The 16854-nt window shown below is 25.1% G+C and overlaps 5 protein-coding genes across 5 annotated transcripts; 1 reads left to right on the forward strand and 4 right to left on the reverse strand.

Moving 5' to 3' along the window:
• Positions 1–3033: 3033 nt before the first annotated feature.
• LOC128962661 (TD and POZ domain-containing protein 3-like) lies at positions 3034–4032 on the reverse strand. Its single transcript, XM_054309059.1, has one exon. It carries the CDS (start codon positions 4030–4032, stop codon positions 3034–3036), a length of 999 nt encoding a protein of 332 aa, XP_054165034.1.
• A 154-nt stretch (positions 4033–4186) lies between these two features.
• On the reverse strand, positions 4187–7004 carry LOC128962671 (speckle-type POZ protein B-like). The gene is made up of 2 exons (XM_054309070.1): positions 6092–7004; positions 4187–4242 (listed from the first exon to the last, which is right to left on the reverse strand). The coding sequence occupies exons 1-2, from the start codon at positions 7002–7004 to the stop codon at positions 4187–4189; spliced, it is 969 nt and encodes a 322-aa protein (XP_054165045.1).
• A 3218-nt stretch (positions 7005–10222) lies between these two features.
• LOC128962683 (putative vitellogenin receptor) lies at positions 10223–11431 on the forward strand. Its single transcript, XM_054309082.1, has one exon. It carries the CDS (start codon positions 10223–10225, stop codon positions 11429–11431), a length of 1209 nt encoding a protein of 402 aa, XP_054165057.1.
• Positions 11432–11438: 7 nt separating this feature from the next.
• LOC128962690 (speckle-type POZ protein-like) lies at positions 11439–12631 on the reverse strand. Its single transcript, XM_054309094.1, has 2 exons — positions 11681–12631; positions 11439–11444 (listed from the first exon to the last, which is right to left on the reverse strand). The coding sequence occupies exons 1-2, from the start codon at positions 12629–12631 to the stop codon at positions 11439–11441; spliced, it is 957 nt and encodes a 318-aa protein (XP_054165069.1).
• Positions 12632–13738: 1107 nt separating this feature from the next.
• On the reverse strand, positions 13739–16121 carry LOC128962700 (speckle-type POZ protein-like). Its single transcript, XM_054309105.1, has 3 exons — positions 15770–16121; positions 14152–15136; positions 13739–13745 (listed from the first exon to the last, which is right to left on the reverse strand). The coding sequence occupies exons 1-3, from the start codon at positions 16119–16121 to the stop codon at positions 13739–13741; spliced, it is 1344 nt and encodes a 447-aa protein (XP_054165080.1).
• Between the last annotated feature and the right edge of the window lie 733 nt (positions 16122–16854).

Below are 16854 nucleotides of genomic sequence, written 5' to 3' on the forward strand. Positions count from 1 at the left end.
GGATCAGGTATTTTAAAAAGTCGTACTTCAGTATAATCATCAAAAATAATTAGTGAATCTCTACTCGACACTAGATTGCTAATAGCATTGCTATTATTATTATTATTATTATAGCTAATTGATGGCAACGGTAATAATGGATGAGATTCATTGCACCGTTGGTTTTGTGGCAAATCATTGCACAGACAACGAGATCGTTGACCACCAATACCATCATCATCATCACCACCACCAGTGGGCAAACATATATGACTACAGTTTTGGTTTAGGCAATAATTTTTACCATTGATTGGCTGCTGTTTGTTGTTGTTTTCAACGATAATTTTAAATGAAGTTATTTCTGTATCTGCAATGACAACTGTTTCCGGCGTTTCCATCGTATAGTTATCATCATCGGTAGCATTGATTATCGATACACGATATATATTTTCAGATGATGTCCAATACACGGAACCGTTAAATATATTCATTGACTGACAATCGCTGAAGTATTGTTTGGATACGTTCAATGTTTTCCTATGATTTCCCATATAATCAATGGATGACAACGAATGCAAGACATTGTCAATCCAGACAATCCTTTTGGCGGCGAAATCTATTGCCAGACAATTGGGTTGTCGGATGTCCCGGAAGACTAGTATACGTTGATCACTGCCGTCACCATTACATCGTCTAATTGATGCGCCTTTTTTGTACCATAACTGTGTAAACGTCCAAACAATAAACCCGTTGTCGTTGTCGGGATTGACAACAATTGTACCGACAGTTGAGTCCATATCATCCATGAGATTACTATTCAATAATTCGTGGTCAATGTCTTGTCCGGTATTATTGATATCAAATACATAGAGATTTGGATTTATATAATACACTAAATTATGTATCCAATCGATGGCAAACTGATTAGCATTTAACTTATTTTTTAACTTTTTTATAATTTCAAAACTCAATTGATTATTATTATTATTACCAGTTTTATCGGTGCTGTTATGATGTTTGAGCACCGACATCAATAAGCTACCCGATTCACTTAACCATATCATATACTTATCGTTGATATCAATCAATCTTATTAATTGACTAATTATTGGTTTACTACTATAAATATTATTATTATTATTATTATTAGTTAAAAAATAATAACTTAAAGAAGTTTGACTACCAATTATTATAAATGTATTATTAGTATTAATAATATTTTTAATGTCACTATTTTTATTATCATCATCAAAACAATTAGTAATATTTTGATTGATTAATAAAATAATTATAACTAAAATAATTACTTTTATTAAATATAAACTCATTTTTTTAAATTAGTTATTTAGTAAGTGTAAAATTTTGTAAAATAAGTTTATATCAGTAGTATATGTTTTATGTAACTTTATGTTTTTTATTATATACTTATAATTTTTTTTGATAATTTAATCTATTACTAATATACAGTATATAAAAATATTATTGAATTTATAATCTAAAAAATAATTTGATTATTGTATAACATTAAAGTTGTTATTGAAGTTTAATAGATTATAATATTTAAACTATATTTAATAATATAATCATAAAAATATTTACTAAAAAAATATTATCAGTCCATCCATTAGATAAAAATATGATTAATTACTATTAAAAATATTTTTAATGATTTATTTAACAACAAATCTTTTTGTTTAATATTAAATTATGTTTTTCTTAAAGTTATACTTATTTTTTTAAAAAAAGTCTAAACACTAAAGTTTATTTTATTATAATATTTTAGCAATTAAAAATTATTATTTCTATTAAAATAGAAATGTTTTATTTTTGTTTCAAATACTTGAAAATAATAAATAAAAATTATTTTGAATTAAACATTTTATTTAAACATTGTATATAATCGATAATTCAGTGAAACATTATTATTATTTTTTATATTGTGGGAAATTTGATATTTTTACTAAAATAAAATAATTGAAGTAAATTGTAATAAAAAATAAAATTTTTGACTAAATAAATTCAATAATATAATTGTTAAAATTTAAAATTAATTACATAACTTATTACTGTATTCAGCTTTATTATAAATTTATACTATTATTTAGAAATATTTAATAGATATAAAATATGTATAAACATTATTTGTTTATTATATATATGTATTTTTTAAAAATCAACAATTTATTAATTTTTAATAATTATTAATTTTCTATTGTTTTAAGTTTTAATTTACTGTATTTTATACATATTTGAGTCTTTAATTATATTACATTATACAGTATTATAGTACATATATTACAATAATTAGCTGCTATTTAACTGATTTAAGGTTTATGTGTTTATATACTGTATATATTAAAATATAGTAAATGATTGCCTTTTTTATAAAACATAATTAAAATCAATTGATTTTTATTTTATAACATTTAATATCTTTTATACAATACATTAATTTCACATATGTTATTAACAATATATTATATAACTTATATTTATATTTAACAAAGAAAAATGATTTACCATAAATATGTAGTTTTGCCATTAATATAGATTATCTAAAGTTATTATTATTATACTATTAAAAATTAGTATTAAATACAATAAACGAAAAAATTACACAATAATATTGGAGTAATTAAAAAAAATTCTTTTAATAACTATTTTTGTATGTATTTTTTTGAATAACTATAATAATACTATTTATAACTATATTTATCATAATTACAACAACAAAAAATAAATCAATGAATAGTTTAAACATAACTGATAATTATTGAATAATTCAAAAGTAACGGTAATATCAATTGAAATGATTAACATAATTAAAGAAACAAAATTATAATTATTGTATGGCAATAGTAAATACTAATATTACTATTAATAATTAATAATAATTATTATTAATATACTCTATATATATATATATATATATATATATATACTATATTACAGGTAATGTAAGGCAATGTTGACTTGAAATTATTATTTTTTATCCACTTTTTCAAATAATTTGTTAATTTTTGACATAGAGTTGTCATTAATTACGATTTCAAATTATTTTTTATCAATATTATTAAACAGTTTATCAACTTTGACGCCAATTTGTGAAACAGATTCAGATTTAATGTCGTAATGTTTTACAATTAGTTTACCCAAAACTAAACCGACATTTTTGGCAATAAAGTCATGTATTTTTGCCATAAGATCTTTATCGGCGCCAAAGTCTTCAAATAGTTTCAGTGTTTCGATTGCATTCTCGCCATTGATTTTCATATAATACCTATTAAGACATATAGTCTTCAGCGATGCCACCAAATACTTGTTGGCGACGATCAACAACTTCTTATACCATTTGTCCAATTGGTCGCACTCTCCAGTATATAGATATTGCAAAAATATTTCAAAGACATCGCTATCGATGTCATCGATGACCACTTCATTTGTTGTCTTTTCCAAACAATCAGTGGTAAACATCTTTTGGAAGACTTCCGATTGAGAGCTGAGAACAAACTTCGAGACGAAGAACTCTTTGTTTTCTTTGCCGACAATCAATCGACAATCGCTTAGTTCGCGGACACCAAATAAATGATTACATTTGAAACTTCTATTGCAATCATTTTTTTTATGGACAGTTATTTCGACGGCAACAGTGATGGCATTGTTCGGTAATAGTCGGTCCTTATTGTCCATCAATTGTTGTTTATCGATAATATACTCGAAACCCATGCCTTCTATCTTCTCGAAAGTGTGATTAATGTTTTGTTTGTCATATATCTGGTTATTGTTGTCCACGATATACATGTCGTATTCAACCGAAACCGATGACTCGTATGTCTGAACCAAATTCAAGTACAGACCAATGTCTTCATTAAGACATTCAATATTGATTTGCCATTTATCGTATCCAATGGTAAAGATTTCACTTTTAAACACTTTCATATATTTCCATTTGTTTTTCAATTGATCGGCAAAGTTGTCGACTTTGAACAAAACTTTACACTTATTGGTGATACTGTTGTCCATATCTGATATCGTGGTCTTTGTTGTGGTCATTGTTGTTGTTGTTGTTGTTGTTGTTAACACTTGTGTTGTTGTCTTATATTTATTGACAAAATGCAATGCAATTCAATGTAAACTACAGTTACAAACAATTCAATGCTATTATTATTATTGCAACAAATAGTTCAAAAGTATTAGAGACTAGAGGTTAGAACTGTTGTATTATTTGTGAAACCGAAACATAAATTGTCGAACAATTGGTCTCTGAATTAAACAAAACTTATATTAATTATAATAATAATTGATATTAAATTGATTTTATTTTATAATTATTTTTATATCTTTTTATTTCATTTATTTTTAACAGTATATATATTTAAATAAATAGTTTTATCATATTATAGATTATCTAAAATTATTATTATTATTATAAAAAAATTTGTCGAATACATTAAATTAAAAATTACTAATAATATTGAGATAATTCAGAAAAATAACTATAAAATTTAAAACAAAAACTTTTTTTTATTACTAAACCATTAATAATAAATTGTTTAATAATAACAAATAAATATTGAATAAATTGCTTTAAAAAAATTAAATAATAATTAAAAGAATGAGCGATAATATCAAATAAAAAAAATAAATAAAGTAATAATAATAATTGAAATACAATATAATAATTATTTTTTTTAATCAATACAATTATACTAAATACTTGAAATTATTTTATTAGTTATCTTTATTTTTTATTATTGTTATTATCATTAGTATTATTTAAAAAATTATATCTTAAATATTGTGGATTACTAATTATTATTACTACAGTATTATTAATATTATTATTATAATCACTGTATTTATTATCATCAAAACAATTAATAATTGTCTTTTGATTGATTAATAAAATTATTATAATTAATATTTTTATTGAATATATACTCATTTTAAAAATAAAATAAAAATTTATTTATTGAATGTTCATTTTTCTCACAAACTACTGTATAAATAAAACTGATTTTTTTTAAAAAATATTGATTAAGAAAATATTTATAATTATATAAATACAAAAATTTTTATTATTATTAAACATAAATTTATTTTTCAATTAATATTTAATAAATGTACATTATTTTTTTCATTAACTATATTTTGTGTATTTTTGCATTAATTTTAACCTAAATGTTTATATATTAATATTAAATATGTTTATATTTATTACTATATTAAGTCTATATCTAGTATTTTTTGTGATAATTTAATTTATTTCCATTAAAAATAACATTGATTTCATAATTTTAGATAATGTTATAGTAGTTTGAATTTTTAATTTACTTTAGTTTATATTTAAATCTATAATTAATTTATATCACATTATATTACAATAATTATCTGCTATTTATCTGATTAAGGTTTATGTGTTTATATATATAAAAATAGAGTAAATGATTGCCTTTTTTTATAAAACATAATTAAAATCAATTGATTTTTATTTTATAACATTGAATATCTCTTATACAATACATTAATTTCACATATGTTATTAACAATAAATATATTGTATAACTTATATTTATATTTAACACAAAAAAATTATTTACCATAAATATGTAGTTTTGTCATTAATATAGATTATCTAAAATTATTATTATTATTATACTATTAAAAATTAATATTGAATACAATAAACGACAAAATTACACAATAATATTGGAATAACTAAAAAAGTAAAAAAAAAATATTTTAATAACTATTTTTGCATCTATTTTTTGAATAACTATAATAACATTTCTATTAATTACAATACATAATTAATTACAACAACAATAAATCAATCAATGAATAGTTTAAACGAATAATTATTGAATTATTCAAAAGTAACGGTAATATTACCGGTAATTGAAATGATTAATATAATGAAAAAAAACAAATAATAATTATAGTACGGCAATAGTAATAATAATAATTACTATTAATAATATATATACTGTATTACCGGTAATGTAAGGCAATGTTAATTGAAATTATTATTTTTTATCCACTTTTGCAAATAATTTGTTAATTTTTGACACAGATTTGTCATTAATGTCGTAATGTTTTTCAATTAGTTTACCAAAAACTGAACCGAGATTTTTGACAAAAAATTCATATGTTTTTTCCATAAGATCTTTATCGGCGCCAAAGTCTTCAAATAGTTTCAGTGTTTCGATTGCATTCTCGCCATTGATTTTCATGTAATACCTATTAAGACATATAGTCTTCAGCGATCCGACCAAATACTTGTTGGCGACGATTAACAACTTGTTATACCATTTGTTCAATTGGTCGCACTCTCCAGTGTATAAATATTGCAAAAATATTTCAAAGACATCGCTTTCGATGTCATCGATGACCACTTCATTGGTTGTCTGTTCCAAACAATCAGTGGTAAACATCTTTTGGAAGACTACCGACTGAGAGCTGAGAACAAACTTCGAGGCGAAAAACTCTTTATTGTCTTTGCCGACAATCAGTCGACAATCGCTTAGTTCGCGGACACCAAACAAATGCTTACAATTGAAACTTCTGATGCAATCATTTTTCTTATGGACAGTCATTTCGACGGCAACAGTGATGGCATTGTTCGGTAATAGTCGGTCCTTATTGTCCATTAATTTTTGTTTATCGATAAACTTTTCGAAACCTCTGCCCATTATCTTCTCGAAAACCTGATTATGGGTTTGTTTGCCATATATCTGGTTATTGTTGTCGACGATATACATGTCGTATTCAACCGAAACCGATGACTCGTATGACTGAACCAAATGCAATAACAGACCGATGTCTTCATTAAGACAATGTATATTAATTAGCCATTTATCGGATCCAATGGTAAAGATTTCACTTTTAAAACTTGTCATCCATTCGTCTTTAAATTCATCAGAAAAGTTGTCGATTTTAAACAACACTTTACACTTATTGGTGATACTGTTGTCCATCAGTGATGTCGAAGTCTTTGTTGTCTCCATTTCTGTTGTTGTGGTCATTGTTGTTGTTGTATATGTGTTGATAAATTCAATACAAATTCAATGTAAAGTAAATTTTAAGTGAAATTGAAATGAAAAAGAAATGAAAAAAATAATTTATTTTGTTGAGGATTAAAATATGACTATATTTTTACCATTAATTTTATCATTTTATTTGCTTTGTATTGAACTACTATATCTATTTTTAGTACATTTATACTCTATTTTTAGTCACTTACAGTTCCTTATCTACATATTCCTGGAAATACCAGTCATTGTTACCATTCACTGGCACCACAATGACCGGTCAAATATCAATTATCATATCAAACAGTTTAATATTCAAACTATCCAATCAATGCCTTTCCTTTCAAAACTACTACCTGTTTGACTGTACAGTATAAATACAGTACCAACAGTCAAACAGGCAGTTAGTGTCTTAATACCAGTCATACCATACATCCCTCTCAGTCAATACTTTTATACTTACTTTTATTACATACTGTACAACACGTGTACTATCTTATCCACCATTATTTTAACCATTGTTTTAATTGTTAACCTTTTATAATAAAGTGACTATTATTGATATCTTGTGTCCAATCATTCCTACATCAGTGACCGGTCCACAAAGTGACCACCAATTCATTACAGGCACCGACCGTCAAGTTCACTGATTCACAAGATATACCGCTCCGCTGACCATAGATTTGGTTTGTCATACATTGAAGGCTTGGATCAACCCATTGGCTACCACTCGTGTACCACAACTGCAAGATCGGCTCTTATATCACCTGTTGGTCTAATAACGACTTAACTGGTGATCTTATAGTAGATATCTGTCTCATAACGACTCATATCTACTAGTGTTTAGTATCGATTAGACGGGAAGTACAGGTCTCATACCGACCCACGCTAAGTACCGACCGGTCTATTTAGGCATTTATTGTCTGAGTAGACATTCCTCTGGAACTAAACAATACTACACACAACAATTTAAAATAATAATTATAATAAAAGTTTAGTATTATTACTAATGATATGAATTTTATTTTAAAACAAAAATAATTTCAATATTTCCTTTTATCAAAAATTATAATACAATTTGTATTTGATATTAATATTAACATCAAATATGTTTTATTATTAATTTTAAATATCATGTGATTTTATTTTGCTATATTTGATATAAAATTTTTGTATTTAAATATTAATACCTTTAATCTGTATTTATTTACTTTATGTATTTTGTATGAGTTTTGTTGCCTACAAACAGTTTATTTTAATAATATTAAATATTAATTTTTTTAAAAATGAGCGATAATATCTAATAAAAATAATAATTAATATTATAGTATTAATTAGTTGATCCAAAACTAATCGGAAATTTTTCTCCTTGTATAGTAATAAGATTTTTTTTTTATAAAAAACTTTAATAATAACTATTACATTGAAATACAATATAATAATAATTTTTTTTATAATATCAATACAATTATACTAAAAACTGGAAATTATTTTATTAGTTATCTAAGTGTAAAAATGATTATATATTCAATAAAAATTATTAATTATTATAATAATAATAATTTTATTAATCAATCAAAAGACAATTATTAATTGTTTTGATGATAATAAATACAATGATAATAATATTAATAATACTGTAGGGTATAATAATTAGTAATCCATAATATTTAATATATAATTTTTTTAAATAATACTTATAATAATAATAATAAATTAGTTTTTCAATTAGTTTACCCAAAACTGATCCGACATTTTTGACAACAACATTGTTTTTGTTGTTATCACTTTTGTTGTGTAAATGTGTCCAAAAAAATAAAATAAATTTCAATATAAACTAACAATAAATTCAATACTACCGGTACTATAGGTCATAGCTGTTGTCTATTTATAACTTATTTTGTTTTTATAATTATAATATCAAAATGAGCTAAAGTTGTATATCATTAATAAAATGCAAATAAAATTCAAATAATTATTTAATAATTTTCTATTTATTTGCCATAATTACAATTTACTGGATTCTCTGATAAATTAGTTTATTATTAAAATAAAATTAACAAAAAAAATAATTATTTTTCTATAAATTTATGCTTAAGTAAAACTAATTAATGATTAATTTATTATCAATAAAATTATTTTTATAAAACTTATTTATACAGATATTTATATAAAATTAGTGAAACTATTAACTAAAAAATTATTTTGTTTTTTTTAAATTACATAATAACTATAATAAATATAAATTTTATAATAAACATTGTTTTAATCAACACAAAAAGTTTTGATTTTTTTTATTGATCACTAGTTTTTTTGTCACATAAATTTAAGACAATGTTAAATATAAATATTAATATATTAAAACATTTAAATACTGTTCATAAATTGTATTGTTTTTTAAAAATTAATATACAATTCAAGGTTTTTATGTGTTTAATACTGTCTATTAAATGTACAGAAAGTGATTGCATTTCCTCATCAAAACTAATTAAAATCAATTGATTTAATTTTTTTCTATTATGTACTTTGAATAACTTTTTTTTATTGTATTACACTAATTGTATTTTTAGTTTTTTAACAGTATTTATTGTAATATTTATTATAGTACAGTATTAGCTGTATGTTTATAAGTATATAAAAAAAAGTTAATAAAAATTGTTATTATAAATGTGATTTGTCATTATATTTTAATATTATAGCTTTATTGTGATTACAAGTGTACAGTAAATGATATTTATTACTATATATATAATAAATTGTTAATTATTTTATTTTATTTATTTATACAATAATACTAAAACTCATTAATAACATTTATTTTGATTTAATGATTTGAGTTAATGTTGATAATTCAAAAGTTTTTTTTGTGTAAAAATAATTATCTAAAAATAAACTTATTATAACTTTTTTTTATAGTTATGTTATTTTTTTGCTGATATATTGAATAGTTAGTAGAAATAATGAATTTCTATATAAAATACAAGTTATATCTTATAATTATTACTGTATTCAACAATTTTATTACTAATAATTGTTTATTGAATGATAATAATAATAATAATATCTTATTCAATGATATCCATACATCAGACTATAATCCCAAGTCAGACACCAAAACATCGAGAAACACCTACAATGCCAGTGCCGTACGTACCCTACTGTCAACTAATCTGCCATTAATACTGTATGTCAAGGAATATTCTGGTGCCCAAATGAGACTGTTTAAATTGGTCGATACCCACCATCATCAGCACCACCACCACCAACATCATCATCAAAATCGGGTCAACCATTTGCATACAATATTTTATGAACAACTGAGACACACTGGACTGGCACTGGACTACAGTATTTTTGGCAATTTTATTGTATGGCTAATGTTTGACAAATCAAACGTTTCACTGTATACGAAAATACTGGATCCGTCACTGGCCAACAATGTCGGCCAGGAGTCAACTCGTACTGTCCTATCGATGACCTACGACTGTATGACCTATGATCGCGATATAGCATTGGCTGTCGATTGGATACACTATTTATTGTATATACCGGTTTGCAATGAAACTAACAGAAATTTTGGTCTAATGGCTGTTAGACTGTTGGCACCGGTAGCTATGGTACAGATATACAACAGTGACAAACCGGTCCCAAGAATCAGCGATATCAGAGTTGATCCACAGGTTTCGCTAGTATTTTGGACAGAATTTTCCTACAATAGTATACAAATGACACCCAGAGTTATGCGCTCAACACAGGATGGCCATCATATTAGAGTGATAGCCGAGGACAGGGATGCCATTGCCAAGTCGTTGACACTGGATATTCATAACAGACGTGTTTGTTGGCTAACAAGTTATCGTGAGTCGCGACAACTATCTGTAGCAATGTTAGTCTGTGTCGGCTATGACGGCACTGGCAAACAAGTCTATACCCATTTGAATAGTTATTTCAAAAATATTAATCCCAACATTAATATACTAAACGGTAATATCTATTGGATTAGCGATTTAGGCAAATCAATATCAATGATACCTATTAGTAGTAGTAATGAACACTTTCCGTCAATAATAATGGACAGTAATTATAATATCGGTATAAATCAGTTTAGAATCGTTGACCGTTCCCTACAATCGCTGGGTAAGGATCACTGTACAGATCATAACTGTTCCCATATGTGTGTTCCGACACCAGATAATACAATGGGTTATAGGTGTATGTGTCCAACTGGTCGGGTAGTTTGGAACGGTAGTCAATGTTTGGATAAAATTGAGTTAACAAACAAAATAATTATGTTTAACTATACTACTAATATGATAACCAATAAGTCATCGCATTTATGGCATAACTATAACAAACACATAATACTATTATCATTATTATCAGTACTAATCCAACTATCATTACATGATATAACTGTATGATATAAATCTAAAACTGTTATATAAATTATGTTAAGATTTAATAGATATTAAAATTTGTTTTAAATAAAGTTAGAAAAAAATATAAATTTTTTATAATACTTTTTTATTATTATTAAATAATTTCCAAAAAAAATTACAATATTAATATCAATTATGTAAACTTCATAATATAAATTTGAATTCATTGTTATTTATAAACTATTTTTAATGATAATTTATTAAATCCCTATTTTTAATGTATTTATCAACTCTTTTGCCAATTTCTGCAACAGATTTAGCATTTATTTCGTAATGTTTTCCAATTAGTTTACTAAATAGTGAACCGACATTATAGACAACAAATCCATATGTCCTTAACATAAGATCTTTATTGGCGCTAAAGTCTTGAAATAATTTTAATATTTTCATTGCATTCTCGACATTGATTTTCTCGTAATACTCATTAAGACATAGAGTCTTCAATGATTCGACCAAATACTTGTCAGCGACGATCAACAACTTGTCATACCATTCATCCAATTGGTCGCACTCTCCGGTGTATAGATATCGCAAAAATATTTCAAAGACATCGCTATCGATGTCATCAATAATCACTTTATTGGATGACTTTTCCAGACAATCATTGGTAAACATATTTTGAAAGACTTCCGATCGGGCGCTGAGAACCAGTTTTGAGGCGTAAAACTCTTTCTTGTCTTTGCCGACAATCAGTTGACAATCGCTGAGTTTGCGGACACCAATCAAATGATCAAATTTAAAACATTTATTACAAATACCATTCTTCAGGACAGTTATGTCGACGCCAACAGTAAGTGCATTATTGGGTAATAATAGCTCTTTATTATCCATCAATTGTTGTTTGTCGGTAAACGTAAGCCCAGAACCTATATTTCGATAAATTGTCGCATTTTTGTTTTGTTTGCCATATATTTTGTTATTAGAGTCCATGATATACATGTCATATTGGAAAGAAACCGATGACTTGGATGTCTCAACCAAATGAAAGTAAATAGTAATGTCTTTAGATGTATATTCAATACTGATTTGCAATTTGTTTGATGAAATGGTGAAGATATCACTTTTAAATGTTGGGAAAACATTTGAGATATTATTTTGCAAAACATTGGTATAGTTGTCGACTTTGAAGATAACTTTACATTTATTGGGAACACTGTTGTCTATGACTGTCTTTGTGGCCATATTTACGGTCTTCACTGTCTAATTGTGTGGTCAAACACTTCCAGTTAATAGATATATATAATAATTACGATTCAATAACACGTTTTAAACTAAAGTAATTAAAAGTATAGATTTTATTTGACAAAAATTAATATAATTTATTTTGTATTGAAAAAACATTTATTTATATACACACAGAGTGTATGATATTGTTATTTCATTAGAAATACCAAACAGATTAGTATATAGTGTTTAAAACTATTAATTTATTTTAATCTAATCCTTAATACAAATATCAAACATGTTTTTCGCTTAACAACAGGATCTTCAAAAATAAATAATATCTATCAGACCATACATTTGAACAGTCATTTGAAAAATATTAATCATATCATAGATATACTGAATTGTAATTTCTATTAGATTAGAGATATTTTAGCCAAAACAACATCAATTATCCCTATAATTAGCAAACATTTGAGAAAAATAAAAACAATAATAACTTTAGAATAATATATAATAATAATAACACTAATTAAATAATAATAGTTATAAATTTTATCTTTAGATTACTTAGTTTTAATCAATTTATCAATTTTGTAACTAATTTATGACACAGTTTTTACATTAATTTTCTAATAATATTCAATTTGTTTACTCAAAACTAATTCAATATTTTTTTGCAAATTAAATAAAAACAAAACAATTTATAATCAATTTATCAATTATTTCTATAAATTTAAAGTTTATATAACTTAACAAAAACTAAATATTCGACGTAATGTTATTTATTTAGTTTATCTAAACTGAACCAACATTTTTGGCAATAAAACTACTGATAACTATTATTATTATTATTATTATTAGTCAACATTTGCCGATAACAGTAATTATAATATAATTGTAATAAATAGCTATAAATCAGTTTAAAATTATATAATAACAACCACACGGTAAGGATCACTGTGTAAATAACAACTGTTCCTATAATGTGTGTGTGTGTGTGCTGTCACCAGATAACACATTGGGCTATATAACTGTATATATGTAATCAATTGATCGGGTAGTTTGGGAAGGGTAGTCATTTTTTAGACATAATTGAGTTAGCAAATAAAATATTAATGATGTTTAATAACTATAATATAGTAGTTAACAAATTAACAGATTTATGCCATGACTATCACAAACAAATACAATACTACTATTATTAACATTACTACTACTACTACTACTACTACTACTACTACTACTACTACTACTACTACTACTACTACTACTACTAAAATTTTTGCTTTTAAATAGTTTTTAATGTATTACAAAGTTTATATTAATTATTATTAATATTATAAAAATTAATTAGTTTATACTGTACTATAATTAGATTGATAATTTTAGCAATTTATTGATTTGTTAATTTAATAAAATTATAAATAATAATTAACTTATTGTAAATAAGGATCTATAATATATTAATTAAATTTTTTGATCAATAATATTAATTATACAAAAAAAAACATTATTTTTTAACAATATTTTTATACAATTTATCAATTTTGTAGCCAATTTCAGACACAGATTCCGATTTAATGTCATAATCTTTAGCCAATAATTTACCGAAAACTGATCCGACATTTTTGGCAATAAAATCATAGGTCTTTGCCATTAGTTCATCATCGGCTCCAAAGTCTTCAAATAGTTTCAGCGTTTCGATTGCATTCTGGCTATTGATATCCATATAATACCAATTAAGACATATAGTCTTCAGCGAACCGACCAAATACTTATCGGCGACGACCAACAGTTCTCTATACCAGAAACATAACGTTTCGCACTCTCCAGTGTATAGATAGTGCAAAAACTTTTCAAATATATAGCTTTCGATGTCGTCGATGACCACTTCATTGGTTGTCCGCTCCAGACAATCGGTGGTAAACATCTTACGAAAGACTTCCGATCGGGCGCTGAGTACCAGTTTTGAGACGAAAAACTCTTTCCTATAGTTGCCGACAACTAGTCGACAATCGCTTAGTTCGCGGATACCGAACAAGTCATTGACTATTAAATACCGGTTGCAATCATTTTTCTTGTGGACAGTCATATCGATGCCAACAGTAAGTGCATTATCGGGTAATAATACATCTTTATTATCCATCAATTGTTGTTTTTTGATAAACAATGCAAATCCATAACTAATTGCTTTATCAAACGTATGATTAATACTTCGTTTGCCATATAATTGGTTATCGCTGTCCACGATATACATGTCGTATTGGACCGAAACCGATGATTCGTATGTCTGAACTAATCGCAAGTATAGACCAATGTTATCGTTAAGACAATGGACAATGATTTGCCATTTATCCGATTCAATGGTAAAGATATTGCAATCAAATTCTGTCGATTTTGTTTGCAAATCTGTTTGCAATTGATCGGCAAAGTTGTCGATTTTGAACAAGACTTTACACTTATTGATTATACTGTTGTCCATCACTGTCTTAGTGGTGGCCATTGTTGTTGTTGATGTAACTATTGGTCAAAACATTTACAGTCAATAGGAGATATTAATTCAAATATATAAACATAAAAAAGTCTTATATAAAAAATATAAAATAAAAGTTTAAATTTTTTTAGTATATGTTACGTAAAGTTTATGTTTAATACTAATGTTTTAATATTATAAATAGCATATAAAGTTTATTATATTAATTATAACTTTTAATTTATATAATAATAAACTTTATATTTTATAAGTATTAGTCTATATGTCAATGTGTCGACTAAGGGACAGCACCGGCACCCTATTTGAAGTTCAAATTTTGAACAGTTATTTATTAAAAAAAATATTAATCATAAATAAATGGTTAGTAAATGATAATATCTCTATTATATTAGCAATTTAGGCGAAACAATATCAATAATACCTATTATTAGTATTATTATTATTGAACACTACTTATTACAGTAATTATAATATAGGTATAAATAAATTTAGTATTTATTTATTTAGTTATTTTTTAAAAATAATTAATTAACTTATTATATAACAGCATAACTGAAATTATTATGTTTTATGTGTAATTGTTATCAATTTATCAATTTTGTCATTAATTTCAGATAAAATTTCTGAATTAATTTTATAATGTTTTTCAATTTCTTTACTGAAAACTGATCCAACATTTTTGGCAATAAATTCACAGGTCTTTCCAATAAGTTCTCCATCGGCTCCGAAATCTTGAAATATTTTCAATGCATTTTCGCCATTGATTTTCATATAATACCAATTAAGACACATAGTCTTCAACGATTGGACCAAATACTTGTCGGCGATGACCAGCAGTTCCTGATACCAGATATACAGACTATCGCACTCTCCAGTGTACAGATAGTTCAAAAACTTTTCAAACACATAGCTATCGATGTCGTCGTCGACGATAATAACTTCATTAGTTGTTGTCTTCATCTTCATCTTCATCTTCTTATTCGACGAACACTTAGAAGAAGTGGTAAACATTTTCAGAAATACTTCCGATCGGGCGCTGAGAACCAGTTTCGAGACGAAAAATTCTTTCCGATCTTTGCCGACAATCAGTCGACAATCAGTCGACAATCGCTTAGTTCGCGGACACCAATCAAGTGATCAAATTTAAGACATTTTGAGCAATTAGTCATCTTGTGGTGGACAGTGATGTCGACGACTATAGTAAGTGCATTGTCGACCAATAGCCTATCCTTCAAGTCAATCAATTGTTGTTTTTTGATAAACTGTTTGTAACCCCAGTTCTGTATGTTTTTAAATATCCGACTAATGGTTAGTTTGTTATATATTTGATTATCACTGTCCACGACATACATGTCGTATTGGACGGAAACTGATAAAACTGATCGATGTCTGAACAAATCGCAAGTATAAACCGATATTGTCTCGATCTCTGGTAATAATTATTATATAGTTTAAATTTATATTAATTATAAATATTAGTTTATATGTCAAATGTTTAAAAAAATAAAAATAAATTTAGTCATTAAAATAATTTATTTTTTAAAAAGTTTCTACTATTTTATCAAATATATAGTATATATATATGGAGATATACATGATTTTTAATAGATTACCGACACATATAAAAATTAATATACAATTTAGTCGACAATTTATATACATTATTTAAAAAATCATTTAAAAGTAATTAAAATATTTAAAAAAAAAATTTATAAAAATAAAATTATTTTTTATCAATATTTTT

Source organism: Oppia nitens, unplaced genomic scaffold (assembly GCF_028296485.1).
Source record: "Oppia nitens isolate AA-2021 unplaced genomic scaffold, nextdenovo-longstitch-racon4-pilon3 scaffold14_pilon_pilon_pilon, whole genome shotgun sequence".
Classification (NCBI taxonomy): Eukaryota; Metazoa; Arthropoda; class Arachnida; order Sarcoptiformes; family Oppiidae; genus Oppia; species Oppia nitens.